At 37.9% G+C, this 13,490-nt stretch overlaps 1 protein-coding gene across 1 annotated transcript; it reads right to left on the bottom strand.

Moving 5' to 3' along the window:
* Nucleotides 1-197: 197 nt before the first annotated feature.
* Nucleotides 198-11,452, bottom strand: FAM149A (family with sequence similarity 149 member A). The gene is given in 14 exon segments (XM_042779334.1): nt 198-501; nt 1,293-1,374; nt 1,750-1,878; nt 2,561-2,681; nt 2,916-3,134; nt 3,333-3,436; nt 5,083-5,180; nt 5,183-5,236; nt 6,646-6,836; nt 8,628-8,804; nt 8,957-9,081; nt 9,777; nt 9,838-9,980; nt 11,320-11,452. Coding segments are annotated over 13 exon segments (1,461 nt in total). The 5' UTR covers nt 9,924-9,980; nt 11,320-11,452; the 3' UTR covers nt 198-427.
* Nucleotides 11,453-13,490: the final 2,038 nt, after the last annotated feature.

Here is a 13,490-nt window from a genome sequence, read left to right as displayed (position 1 = left end):
ACTGTGAACTACTGTTTAAAATTATAGATTTTATATATTACTAACATTTAGATACACTGGACCGTCTTTAAGGAAACAAAAAAGTGGGAAAAGCACTTCATGTTCTAAATGTATCTTATTTGATAGGTAGAAAAACAATTCCTTAGGAAAGGCATAAAAAGGAGGAATGCCTGAGAAGAAAGTGCAGCCGCAGTCTATTGATACTGCAAACAGAGCAGACACCTCAACTATTTATTTCATTTTGCTCTAATTTTTAATCTAACCTCCGGTCAAATAATTTTAAAAGAAAGTAATACAGGCATCCTGAGGATTTCAAGACTCAGCAGACACCAGCATATACACACCTTCTTTGTTACACAAGATATTAAATGGCAAATTTAGTGCTTCAGTCTTTCATTCAGTGCAGAGAGTTTTTTCCTAAAACTGGTTAAGAAGCAACCTGAAATCTCTTCCTTGAGGTTGGAGGATTTCTCTGAAAGGATCTGGAGTAATTCTGTGAACCTGGAAAATATAAAACATTGTTAATTGTTGTAGTTTCTGAAAGGCACACCAAGATGATATGTAAGTTGCTTCCACCAATGGGCTCAGATCGATGTCAGCTAACCAGCCCTTTTTCTTGAATTGCCTGTTATATAATTATGTCAATGATATAATTTTTTAAACTCAAGGAACTTCCAACCAGGTAAAGGTTACTTATAAGGACTCAAATACACCAGGAACTAGCTAGTCAGCTTTGTTGTTAAAATGGAACAAAATGAGCCACATAGGGTTGCTCCCATTTTTGGGATTGTAAACTGAAGACAGTGCTGCATATCTGTAATGATTTTTCTTTTAATGAGAGCTTTATATTTTTGTTTAAAATGCACATTTTCAAATCTACTTTTTCTTCACACAAAAAGTTTATTAATTTCAGATCTAAAATAAAATTTGTCATGAGCAGTTCACAAGTATGCAACTGTGTTACTGTTCTAGCAGCTGCAAAAGTATCTAGCCTGTACACCACATACTCTTGCTAGAGTTGTAAAAAAAAAAAAAAAAAAAAAAAAAGAGATGATACTGAGACTGAATCCTTAATAAGAAAAAAGAAGCTTCACATGATTCCTACCCATAAGAGTTAGGACTACCTCAAAACAAGCGAGAAGAAACTTCAAAACCAAATTTAGAAGATCCTAGCAAGAAAACATGTTCTTTTATGCTGAAATGACTCTCCCTAAGCACTACACTTTTTGACAGTTGGTAGGTTAATAGGTTTCCTTGGCCTTTTACCTTTGAAGTCATTCTTCTTTGCCTACCTGTTATCAAAAATCCTTGACTGGTTCTTCTATGGTTAGCAAAATCCACAGGAGTCAGTGACTTCTTCTGAGGTGTGTCCCTCTGTAAAAAGGAAATACAGACTATTAGCTAATGTATCTAACTATTAGTAATAATACACTTTTCTACAGAAAGGGTTTGATTAGGGTTTTTATGATCTAGTCCAGCAACTGGATCCTACCAAAGTGCAAAGTTCTAAACAGCACTAAAAGTGCACACTTCTAGCGCACGCACACACCCTCAAAACCTGAAAAAAATTTCTTCCTCATACAATAGCCCCACACCCTCCCCAAGACTTTCATCATCCTCCTCTCTAGCAGGAATCCTCATACATCAGAAGTCAGGAGAGACACAGAAATGAGACTTTCTGTAAACCAACACAGGGCATGAAAGAAAACCTCTTCCCTTTCCCATGTCTCTACTTACACTGTAACATACCCTGAACGTATGAGTTGTGTTTGGTCTTGAAAATTGAGCGACAGTAGCAGTTCTTTCTCTGAATGGCTGGTGCTCTGTCCTGCCAGCTACTGCACTTGACACTCTGTTATGAGTATCTCGTTCTTGATGCTGAGAGAATTAAAAAGAGCATTAAGAGAATGCAGTAATTGAGTAAGAAGATAAGAAAAATATGTTTTCAATAACCAAAAGCACCAATTTAAGAGTTTGCCTGTTTTTTAAACAGATGCGAGACTGTTTCTATGTTGGTGTGTTGATATATCAACATAGAAAAGTTGATATATTAACATGCTAACTTACTTTGATTCTGGTGATTTATTACTTCCCCAACCTTCAAAAATAGGCCAATATAAGATCAGATTTTTTTCAGTTTTATCCTTTTCTACCTCGTAATAATGTCAGAGTAATTTTCTAATTCTTATAACCTAACATTAGTGAATAAAACACAGAAAAGAGCTATTTAAATTCAGATGCATAGAAGAGCAAAGTTACTACCTTTTTATCTTGTTGCTTGGTATTTTTAGCTTTTTTTTTTTTTTAACCAGGTTTTTCTGTTGTCAGAGAAGTCCTCCCACTCCCACCACTCCCATGATGTCTCTGTGACCCAAGGTTTTAAACTGCCTTCTCTTGCATTGTAATTGCACCCCAGTGTAACACACATCAGCATGTTAAGACTATGCATTAAATACAAACCAACATAAGCTGTAATTACTCATTTCAATCAGTGACAGAGTGTAATTTGTTTCTAATTATCCTGAAGTTCTTTACCAGTAAAAAAGTGAACACAACTTACAGAGCTCTGTTGCTTTCGAGGTACTGAACCATATTGTTCAACACCCTCAGAATTTATTGGTGGTAACTTGTTCCGGGTTGCCAGCGCACGAGCAGGAGACAAACGATCCCAGCTGCCAACCCTACAGAATTTTAAGGGTTCCTCTTTTAGGAGCATTCACATTACAGATTTCTTAATTGAAGTAATATGAAATTGTTAAGTAGTACATTTCTTTATAAAGCTCATCTACAGAAACTAACAGCACCGAATACAGCAATAAAGAAGAATCTTGGGTTAGTTCTCAAGTATTTTGCAAAATCCTTCGGTGGTGAAATTTCAGTAAAGTTTTGAGAAAAGAATAAAATTAAAAGCTCACAATTTTGTCCCTTTACAGATTTCATCATTGGACATATTAGGAACTTCTGAGCCGGGTTGGTCAGAGGTGAGAGAAGGTATCCTTGGTAGTTTTCTAGAAGATGCCAGCAGAGCTGGAGATGATGAGAGAACATTGCTATCAGAAATTTTCCCTGCCCTAGCATGTGCTGAATTTGGAGTGCTGGAGGCAATGCTATATTGTTTGTCTTCTTGCTGATTCCTAAGGAAAGAGAAAGAAATAAGGAATTACAATCAAGAAAAACAAGGGTTTAACAGTGCATCATTTCAACCTCTGCAAATTACTATCGTATCAATGATACACACAAGATCAATGCCTTTTTATATTTTTTTCCAATTTCAAGGTATTTTTTACATAATGTGAATTATATTGTATTTTTAAAATGTCTGTATCACCTACTGTATTTTTTCTGCAGTGGCAGCATGCCTCTGTTGGAGTGGTATTGCTTGAATTGTCATCACACCGTTCAGATCACTACAGAGGTTGCTGGAGAAACGGTGAACCTATTAAAAGCAACAACGTGTTAAAATTTACTTTTTTAGAAGGAAGATCTCAAAAAGGACATAGTTAGAGGTATTTTACTTGTTTCTTACAAAGTTCCTTTTAAGATGGTTCAGTACAATTCTCAGGAATAGATGGGGAAATTATGTTTTTTTCTTCTGCTGATCTTAAACAGATTTTTATAAATACAACTTGTGTAATTTAGTTACTAAATTGCAACTCGATTTAAATATAAATTTCAGTTGAAGCCAAAGAGTTTTCATTCTTCAAACTTTGTATTTTTCCCTCAGTACAGAGGCATGATTTATCAAAGCAAATTGCTTGTCCTAGCTGCTGGGACTGGTACAGAACAAAGTACATGTATGAAGAGAACCAAGATTGCTGTGCTATCTTTCCTGTGTTCCTTATCTCACTGCTTAGCAAGCATGGAAAAAGAGCTGGTGGAAGAAAAATGAAGTCACTTGAAGTCAACAGAGAGAGACAGGAGAAAAAAAACAAACAGCGCAGTGGCTGTAAAAGAAACAAATGTGCAAAACATGAATGAGGAGAGAGAGGGAGGGAGACAGCAAAGCAGGACAAATTAGGACATTTTATCAATATATGCATGAGCTTCCACAAAGACAGGTAAGGCCAGCATGCTGGTGGATGTACTGCAGAGTCCCTTTTCACAAGAAGCAAGGAAAAAGAGAAGGAATGGGAGAGTCTGAAACTCGCAGTGTTGTGAGAAAAGCGCTTCAAGTTGTGACGGCACATCCCAGTTTGTCTGCTTAATTCTACCATGAAGAAATTACTGGATCACAATAAAAGCAGAATTGTTTTTTAAGGACAGAATAGAATTTAACAAGATTTTGCAAATCAATGCATCAATACCTTAGTGATAAACTGTACCTTTAAGGATCACCAAAGAAAAACAAGTGACAATCAACAAAAATGAACATTGAATTAAACTTCATTTTAAATTACAGTAATTTCCCAACTATAAGGTGCACCAGATTATAAGGCGCTCTTCCAGGCGTCAGCAAATTTCCAAACTTTGTCCATATATAAGGCACACTGGAGTATAACGTGAATTTTTTTCTTTTCAGCGAGGATCCACACACAACAAAGTAATGAATTAGTAATGGAATTGCGCGATCACGGGGTTTACTGCAGGTGCTCAACTTGAAACATTTTTCACGGATCGACATAGCCTTTAAACGCAGTCCCAGGCGCCCTCTCCGTGCTGCAGGCCCCAGCACTCCCGCCCGCCCCCAGTACTGGCTGGTGCAGTTTGCGCAGCTCGCGCAGCTCGGCTCATGCTCAGGGCTCTTGTGGCGCGTGGCTCAGCTCGCAGGTTCAGTGCACGGTTCTTGCGGTTCGCACTTCCAGGTTGGCAATTTCCAAACTTTGTCCATATATAAGGTGCACCAGATTATAAAGCGCACTTCCGGGTTTCAATCAAAATTTTAGTCAAAAGGGTGCGCCTTATAGTCATGAAATTACTGTACATTACTTGAAGTACACCTAATTGGTATAAAGCAAAAATAAAAAACAACCAAAAAAAGAGGAAATAAAGTAAAAGAGCCTTTTCCCTTTTCAAGTTTCAATCAAGACTGTCTAAGGTTTGAAGAAAAAAGGAACATCTGACAGAAAGGTTTGTTATTTTTACCTGTGATGAAACAGAATGAGCCCCAAAAGATACACTTCGTGCTTCAGAGCCTCTGGAAAGAGGAATGGTCCCAGCATCTGCTGTAATATGAATGACTGCAAATGCTGCAGTTTTGCTGTAACAGTTTTCAGTTTTTCTATTTGTTGGTCACACTCTGCACAACAGCAAAAAAGTAGAGTGGATAAGCAGTATTTTCTATGTTTACCAGCCAAAATTTCTTGGGTTCAAACAATATTACACTACACAGTAAATAAAGACTTTCACATAGCTTTACATTTCCATGCTATTTAAAAATCTAACATAAATCATGGGCTTTTGAAAGCATTTCCATTGTCTGTGCTTTCTCTGACATTGACATACAAGCTGGCCTATGCAGGTAAATTTGGAGATGTTGTTTAAGAAAAATACAGCTAAGACCTTTGAAATGCTGTCTAAAAATCCCCAGAGCTTTTCCTATTTAAGTAGTAAAATAATTTAAAAATATAAATTAAATAAAAAGTCTATTGACACTAGCCTTGTCTGACGGCAGCTATAAACTGTTTCATTCTGGGTATATGCTACCATCTTATTTCTATTATAAACCCAAATTCTTTCCTTCCTGGTTGAAATACTGGCTCTTTGTAATAAGCTTATGACCTTTAAAATATAAAAGGGCAAACCTATCATAATACTGCTAAATGATCTCCCTTAAACTATAATACTGAGAGGTAAAAAATCCCCCTGTGGTGTCAAAAGAACTTTAAATTACAGTAAAAAACCTGAAATGTTAATTTCTGATGCTCGAAGCCTTCAGAGAAATTTTGCAAACTTCTTACTTTGTTTGCATTTTTATATTTGAGGTAAGTGTACCTTACATTAGAGGTAATTCCAAGACCTACCCCTCAGGCATTCTTCTGTTACTTCTGTCCTTCTAAAAGACATTGAAAGAACTGACATTTCCCTCAGCTTCCAAAGACAACACATGCACACTAAATAGATTTTCACTTCTACTTAATTTTCCTAGCTTTTCCTTTTCCTCACTACAGTGTTAGAACATGAAAACATAAAATAAAATTGTATGTGTCACCTTTTCTTCATCCTATAGTGAAGTCATGAACTGCACACCAGCAAGACTGTCTATCTCACTTTGACATTCTGACTACCCCAGGGTTCATTTTATTAATAAAGCTTAAACAATGAGGACTAGGAGACTCTAATTTCTAGGTTCCACATCACATTGTCAGTGATTCCCTGACAAATGATGACTAACGGCATCAATTTTCATCTTCAAACCAGCGATTAATATTTTTCTTTTTTTATACATGCTCTCTTGCAATGAAGTTGTTTCAGTCAATATTTTTCTTTTTTCCACCTCTCATACAAAACTCTCTGAAAATTAGGAGGAAAGTTTTATTTTAGGTGTATGTGTGTGCACACATTCTTGTGGCAAGGTGTTACAGTTCTACAGCACTAGGTATCTTAAATAAAGCTTGGAAATTTGCTTAATTTAAGGGGCTAGGGAAGGATGACTTTTCTGAATTAGTTTCAACAAATACCATATTTTCAAATTAAAATATCAAATACCTGGGATACTAGTTTCCCAATTTTTTTTAATCAGTTCCTCCAATATTCCAATGACATTGCTCCAGATATGATCAAATACTTCAGAAGCCACAGCATCTTTGATACAGGCATTGGGAGAAACAGGGGGAATGCCACGCTTACACCTCTTCTCAGAAAGACGCATTTTCTTTTGTTCCCAAATCTCATCCTCACTAATAAAGGAAACAAATTCAAAGAATTCCCATAGGAATTGACTTCCCCCTCCCTCCTCCTTCAATATAGAAAATACATTATGGAAGAAAAGGCAGTCAGCTGGAGATAACAAAAAAAAAACTCAAACTCACCTAAGAGAAAATAACCTATCAAATACACATACTGATTTCTCTTTCATTTCCTTGCCATTGAAAAATTTAAAAATCCCATTAGGGCATTAAACAGAAAGATCTACAGGTCTAGGAAAAAGGTTTTATATGTGGCCACACAGTCATTGGAGACTAAATCCTATGCTTTTTACAAAAACATAGGCAAACAACATTTGTTGTATTTGTCAAGAGGATTCTCACACAGGAAATTTCTGTCTCGGCATGCCCTGTTTACCTGAAACACATCTGCAATTTTCCATCACTGATCAAAGATGAAACAACTTGAAAGGGCTTCTCCAGTATGAGAGCCCATAGCCTTACAAATATCCTCTTCCTCTACATTACAGTAAGGACAGTTATGCTTTTTAATTGTTTTTTCTATTTCCTCTGTATCTAGGGAAGCATGTTTTAGCAACATTTCCTAACTCTAATACACCCTCTCAGGAAGAAAGTTTTAACTTTTTTCTTTTTTTTACTGCCATTGTATTCTTTTCTAAGGATTTTTTTTTTTTTTTTCACATCAGAAAGATTATTCCAAATTCCTACTGGTTTCTACTACTTCCCTTTCTCTTCTCTGTCACTTAGTCACATCTTCTTCAAGCCCTACTGCATAATTTTTAACTGTACATGAGATGTATCTGAGTGGTCCCATTCACAAAATGACCAAGATGTTCTCCTGTCAGGCTATTTAACATCTAATGTTTTAGTTATGGAGAACAAGGGATTTCAGAATTGAAGGAAACAAGAAACATATGAAGGAGACAAAAGAAACATACCTTCAGACAAGTCTCCCTCCCAAATTAAGTCTGCTTACTTAGTAAAACAAAGAGAGAAGACTACTGAGAGTACTCTTAAACCTAAACACTTTCTAAAAAGGCAGAAATCCCACCCTTCTCTTTCAAAAACAGCACTGAAAGGGTCTCTGTCTGGTTCCTCAGGTTTTCAGAACAACCATGTCTTTGTTCTGAGTGTGCATAAGGCCTTAGCACAAAAAACTGTGCTTGTGCCCAATGAGTCCTACTAAGTTTTCCCCTTTTAGAGGACTTTAAGAAAACAGCACCATGATGATCTCTCATCTATCCACTCAGTAGCCGAGATGCTGGAACACTCAACTGGCTCGCAGGAAACTTAGGCTGCACTGTCAAGATGACTGAATGACTCTGACTCACAAGAGTGCTCTAAATGCAGGCTGTAACCTGCAGCTGTCCTCACAAAGCTGTTATACTCTGCACAGAAAGAATTTAAGACTCATTAGGGCACACAATGACAGCATAAACAGTGTAATAAACAACTAAACAATCTGATGCTCCAGGCACTCATTTGGGGAGAAGGGATGCCTTCATTCTATCCCATCTCAAAATTAAATATTCATTTTATTGAATCTCCATGCATCAAATAGCTCAAAACAACTAGTGGTTAAGACACATTCCTCTGAAATGGGAGATGTGAGCTTTAAACCACCAGACAGACAACACACCTAATCTTCCATACGCCCAGTGAGTGTTCTGACCAGCGTGCTACCGAACACAGGGACAGAAGGAACAATACCTTACACAAGAGAAGTGCAGTTTATGAACCCTGACTCAGTTAATTGATAATTTTTCATTATATTCTTCAAAAATACATATATCTGTTATTTACAGTTCCTTGTCGTCAAAGGCAAGATACTCCTCTATTTTTCCATCCTCATCATAAATTTCTTCCTCCAGGAAAGAATATATGGCTGAGTCTAAAGCAGAAATACTAGTGGAACTTGAATCCAGTGATGTATGTATTGGAGATGCTGTTGGAATCAGTTTAGAGCCTGAAATGCAGAGCCTGAAAAAAAAATCAAGAAAATTAGAATTAAACATTCATAGAAAGAAGAAGCACATATTTAATTGTATTGATGTTTCAGTAGAACAAAAATAATATTTATATGTGTTTTCTGAAGGGAGAAGATCAAAACAAAAAATTTTAAAATTACATACTCTTTTATATGACCAGTACATTCAAGGAGGCCAGGCACACACTTAGTATCTACATGGGCATCATTTCTGCTCTGAAAATGCTGAAAGCCTTCATCCTTTGGCACTAGAAGCTGCTTTCCTAAACCCTGAAAAAGGAGAGAATAAACAGTATCATAGATGGAAACCTTACCCATATGCAAATATGCAGAATGCAAACACCTGCAAACAGTAGGCAATGCAAAAGCACAGCATTTGCTTTGTGATAGTTGCCAGAGCCTTGTGTATTACCTTCATTTGCCTAGTATTTAAGCCATTAAAGTTAAGCTGATTTACACAAAACCAAATTCTAGTTTATAAATTTTAAGAGCAAATAATAAAACTTGTTAGATTGTTCTAAAGGCAGATTTTAGAAGATCACTTCCTTTCTTATCAAAAAACTCTGTAAGATACATTTAAAAATGGATGCAGAAGACAAATAACATCTGCTGTGACCTCACTTATCCAATTCCACTACCCATCAATGTGAGTAATCAAGTGCTAATCAAAAATGTTTAATGGAAAGCTAAGGCTACAGCTAAAGTTCAGAAAATGTGCAAACTCCAACATTCATAATGTAGAGAGGAAGAGAGAAAAGGTGAAAGCAACTCTAAAAAATACAACATTATACAATAAATAATTTCTGAACAACTTTGCCTACAATCAATTTATTAATCAAAATGAAGGGCATCAGTTGCTAAAGCACCACTGTCCAGATTTACTGAACCACTATGGCACAGCTCAGTCCCAGAGATACAGATTTGAATGCACAAGTGTGGCTGATGCCCAAACCATAAGAGGATACCCTAAAAATTCAAATTAGAATGGTAACTGGTTAAAACTACTGCTAGCATGAATTTCCTTACCTTATATGAGGAAATTGTTCCACCCAATCTGCACATTCTGCCTGCAGGTGCTCTGTTTGAGAGGTCACTTTTCCTTCAAACAGCATTTCATCAATCTCCCAAAACAACTGATGCACTCTCTGAGTGTTGGCTTTATCGAATTCCTATATATTATAAAGTTAATAATTGTTAGCAAATATGCATGCATACTAAAATTTCCATTATATTTAAAGAACAGAACAACATGTATCAACTTGGCTGACTTTGCCATTAACATATAACATACAGCTGCTAAGAATTAGCCCACATTAAAAAAAAAAAAAAACCAAAAACAAAAAAGAAAAAAAAATCCCCAAACAATTCTAAGTTTTTTGGACACCCAGCTTGTTCCCTGTGCCAATGTGAAGCACACATACTGCATCTCTGGCACATAGGGCACCAAAGCACCAAGGCTCCCTGCTCTTTCAAGAAGTGCTCTTCTTCCTTCCTAAATACAACGGCTAAGAGGGCACAGAGGGGACACCTTACACCTGTGTGACCTAGTCTAGTGCTTACGGAACAGCTGTCAGTGTGAGAAATGCCCTTCCATACTTCTTCACTGAACCTACAATCCAGTGCAACTAGAGACTAGGTTAACACAAAGGCAAATGAAAATAGTGATGTGGAGACAAGCACTTGGCTGAGAATTCCTCAGCTGGGGCACTATTTGTAATGACATTTGCCACTTACATTAGATACTCTGATACACTAAAAAAACTGGTAAAACTCAAGGCCCAAATCATGCTTGTTCACTTCCAGCCGAATGCCACAAAGCACTTCAGGCTACAGAAGGGAATGAGAAAATAACTCACACTGATTACTGTAATATCCAGAGTCAGGCTTTCTCCTGAAGGGCTGGCAGCAACAGATGGATCAATACCTAAAGCTTAGGACATTATGCAAAAAGAATATGGCAGAATTGAAAGCTTTCTGAAATGAAAGTGGCAGAAACTGCAACACTTTTGGATTTATTTAACACTGCCAGTCTGCACCAGGTATGCCTCAGAGGTCAGCCGTTCGTAACAGATACAACTCCTCTCTGTATCATCTGAAAAAAAAATCTGAATTTTTAAAGCTAAATATTTACCAAGACTGAGAAATTTATATGCATGTTCATGAATGTACTTTATAACTGAAAACATTGAGAACAGTTCAATTTAGACATTGTCTGCACTAATATTTTATCATTTGCTTGGACTCAGAAACCTAAGCCTACCTTCTTTGGTAAAACAACTTTGTATTGCCGAAACTTCATAATTTATCATTTTATTCCATTTTCCTTTGTTACACATTTGCTGCACCAATACCAACTTGCAACCAAAACTATTTTTTAAGTATGCAATTAATAATACACTTATTCATTAGGTTATTATGGATGAGGTGCTGCATGTCCAACATCAGTAAAAACTAATATTTTCTACAATATTTAGCGAAAGGGTACTGCAAAAAGTTTCTGTGACATACATCGTCCCTCCAGGAGTAAACTGAACTTCTTTCAGTAGACAAACTAGTAGTATAGCTGTTTATTCCAGACCAAGAATTATTCAACTCCGTGGGTGTTGTACAACCATCAGATGAAAGTGATGAAAGTGTCTCACTGAAAAGAAGACAAGTTAAATTGAAGAACACAATTATTTTCTGTAAAAATATCTTTTAAATAAAGCAACCAATCAAGTAAATGGTGCAAGCAGATATTTTAAAGTATAGTGAATACATGCTCCTATTAGTACCATTTACTGCCTTAAAGGCAATTCCTTCTACGCTACTATGGTTTTGCACATATATACAGCATTGTAACTGTATGGCACTCTAAAATATGCATATGTATGTGTGTATGTACACTAATTTCCCGACTATAAGGCGCACCGGATTATAAGGCGCACCTCTGGGAGTCGGCAAATTTCGCAACTTTGTACATTATATAAGGCGCACCGGACTATAACGTGCACTTTTTTTTTGCAGCGAAGATCCGTGCCGTGCGCAACAAAGTAAGGAATTAGTAACGGAATCCCATGATCGTGGAGTTTACTGGCAGGTGCTCAATTTGCACACATTTTTCACAGATTGGTGTAGCCTTTAAACACAGCCCCAAGCATCCTCACTGGGCATGGGCCCCGGCACTCCCACCCGCCCCCGGGCTGGCGAGGTGGGGCTCGGGTCAGCCATGGTTCACACCTCGGGGTTGTTGCAGTTCAGGGCGGCTCAGGGCCACCACGGCTCACGGCGGTTCGGAGCAGTTCGGGGTAGCTCAGGGCTGCCCACGGCTCGGGGCGGCTCAGGACTGCCTGCGGCTCGGGGCGGCGTGGGGCCACCCGCGGCTCAGGACGGTGCGGGGCTGCCCGCTCCCTCCCTCTCTGCGTGGCTCCTGTTGGTCAGGGACTGCCCGCACCTGCCCGGTCCCGTCCACCCCGCGTGGCTCCTGCCGGCCGCAGCCGCCTGCTCCCGCCCCCCCCTCGCAGCTCGGCTCACGGCTCGCACTTCCGGGTTGGCAGATTTTGCAACTTTGTACATTATATAAGGCGCACCAGAGTATAAGATGCACTTCTGGGTTCGGACCCGAATTTTAGTCAAAAGGCTGCACCTTATAGTCGTGAAATTACTGTGCCTAAATATAATTATATGCAAGTATCTATATTTCCAGCTCAAACTCCACTTGGGTTTCTCCGCATCAGCTACTGATCACATGAAAAACACATGAAAGATAACATAAGCTTTCTTTAACTCTTTCACATTAGAAGCTACCACAAGAAAACTTTTGCAAAACTAAGTACATGATCTCCAAAAATGTTTCAAATAGCAGTGAGTTACATGTCTCTATGCAGTGATTTTTATGTTGCTGAATCTGGTGCACTTTAAAATTTGAGCTGTGGCAGCTCAAGCCCCCAGAGTTCTAGCTGGTCCTTGCCAGCTACCACCACCTCAGGATGCAGGGAAAACAGTGGCAATTGGATGTGCAGGCTAGGCAAATCCTAACCAGCATCATCTGGAATGAAACTTACTGAAAGTTAACTAACTTGCAACAGTGGTCAGCATGATTTCAATTTAATCATGAAGTCTGATTTCCCTTCCAGACCTAATCAGTGCCCTCTACTGCAATCTTAAAGTACTCAAATCCACATCACAAACCAGGAATAAAGTTCAAACCCTTTGAATAAAGTTCAAACCCTTTGAATAAAGTTCAAACAGCAGGCTAGGTCAATTTGTATCTTGCATTATATTGTGCAATAGATATTATCCATGAGAATGACTGGAAGATGGATTAGTAAAAATTGATTCCAATATGGAAATATCTAAGTCAAAAGTGAGTAATTAAGTATTATTTCAGAAATGCATGCATACCAGGTATAATTGTCAATGGCTTCTTGCACATTTCTTTGCAAAAACTGATGGAAGAGACACTCCACTTTTCCAGAGAGACACTGATTTGGGGAACCCCCTGGACAGTCCCTTCCTATAAACACAGAAACATAACATTCCATAATTTTAAATGCAGTTAATTCACATCTCCACTGGAAGGGGGGGCGGAGAGGGTAGGGAAAAGGAGGAGAAAATTAAGACAGCTACTCTTTTGAATTTTTCAATTTTTCAGTCCTATCCATCCAGACAAACATTTGCTTGAAACAAACTACCCTGAT

The sequence above is a fragment of the Catharus ustulatus genome, chromosome 5 (genome assembly GCF_009819885.2).
Source record: "Catharus ustulatus isolate bCatUst1 chromosome 5, bCatUst1.pri.v2, whole genome shotgun sequence".
In the NCBI taxonomy this organism is placed as follows: Eukaryota; Metazoa; Chordata; class Aves; order Passeriformes; family Turdidae; genus Catharus; species Catharus ustulatus.
The sequence above is the reverse complement of the archived record's forward strand: the minus strand, read 5'-3'. Positions and strand labels throughout refer to the sequence as shown.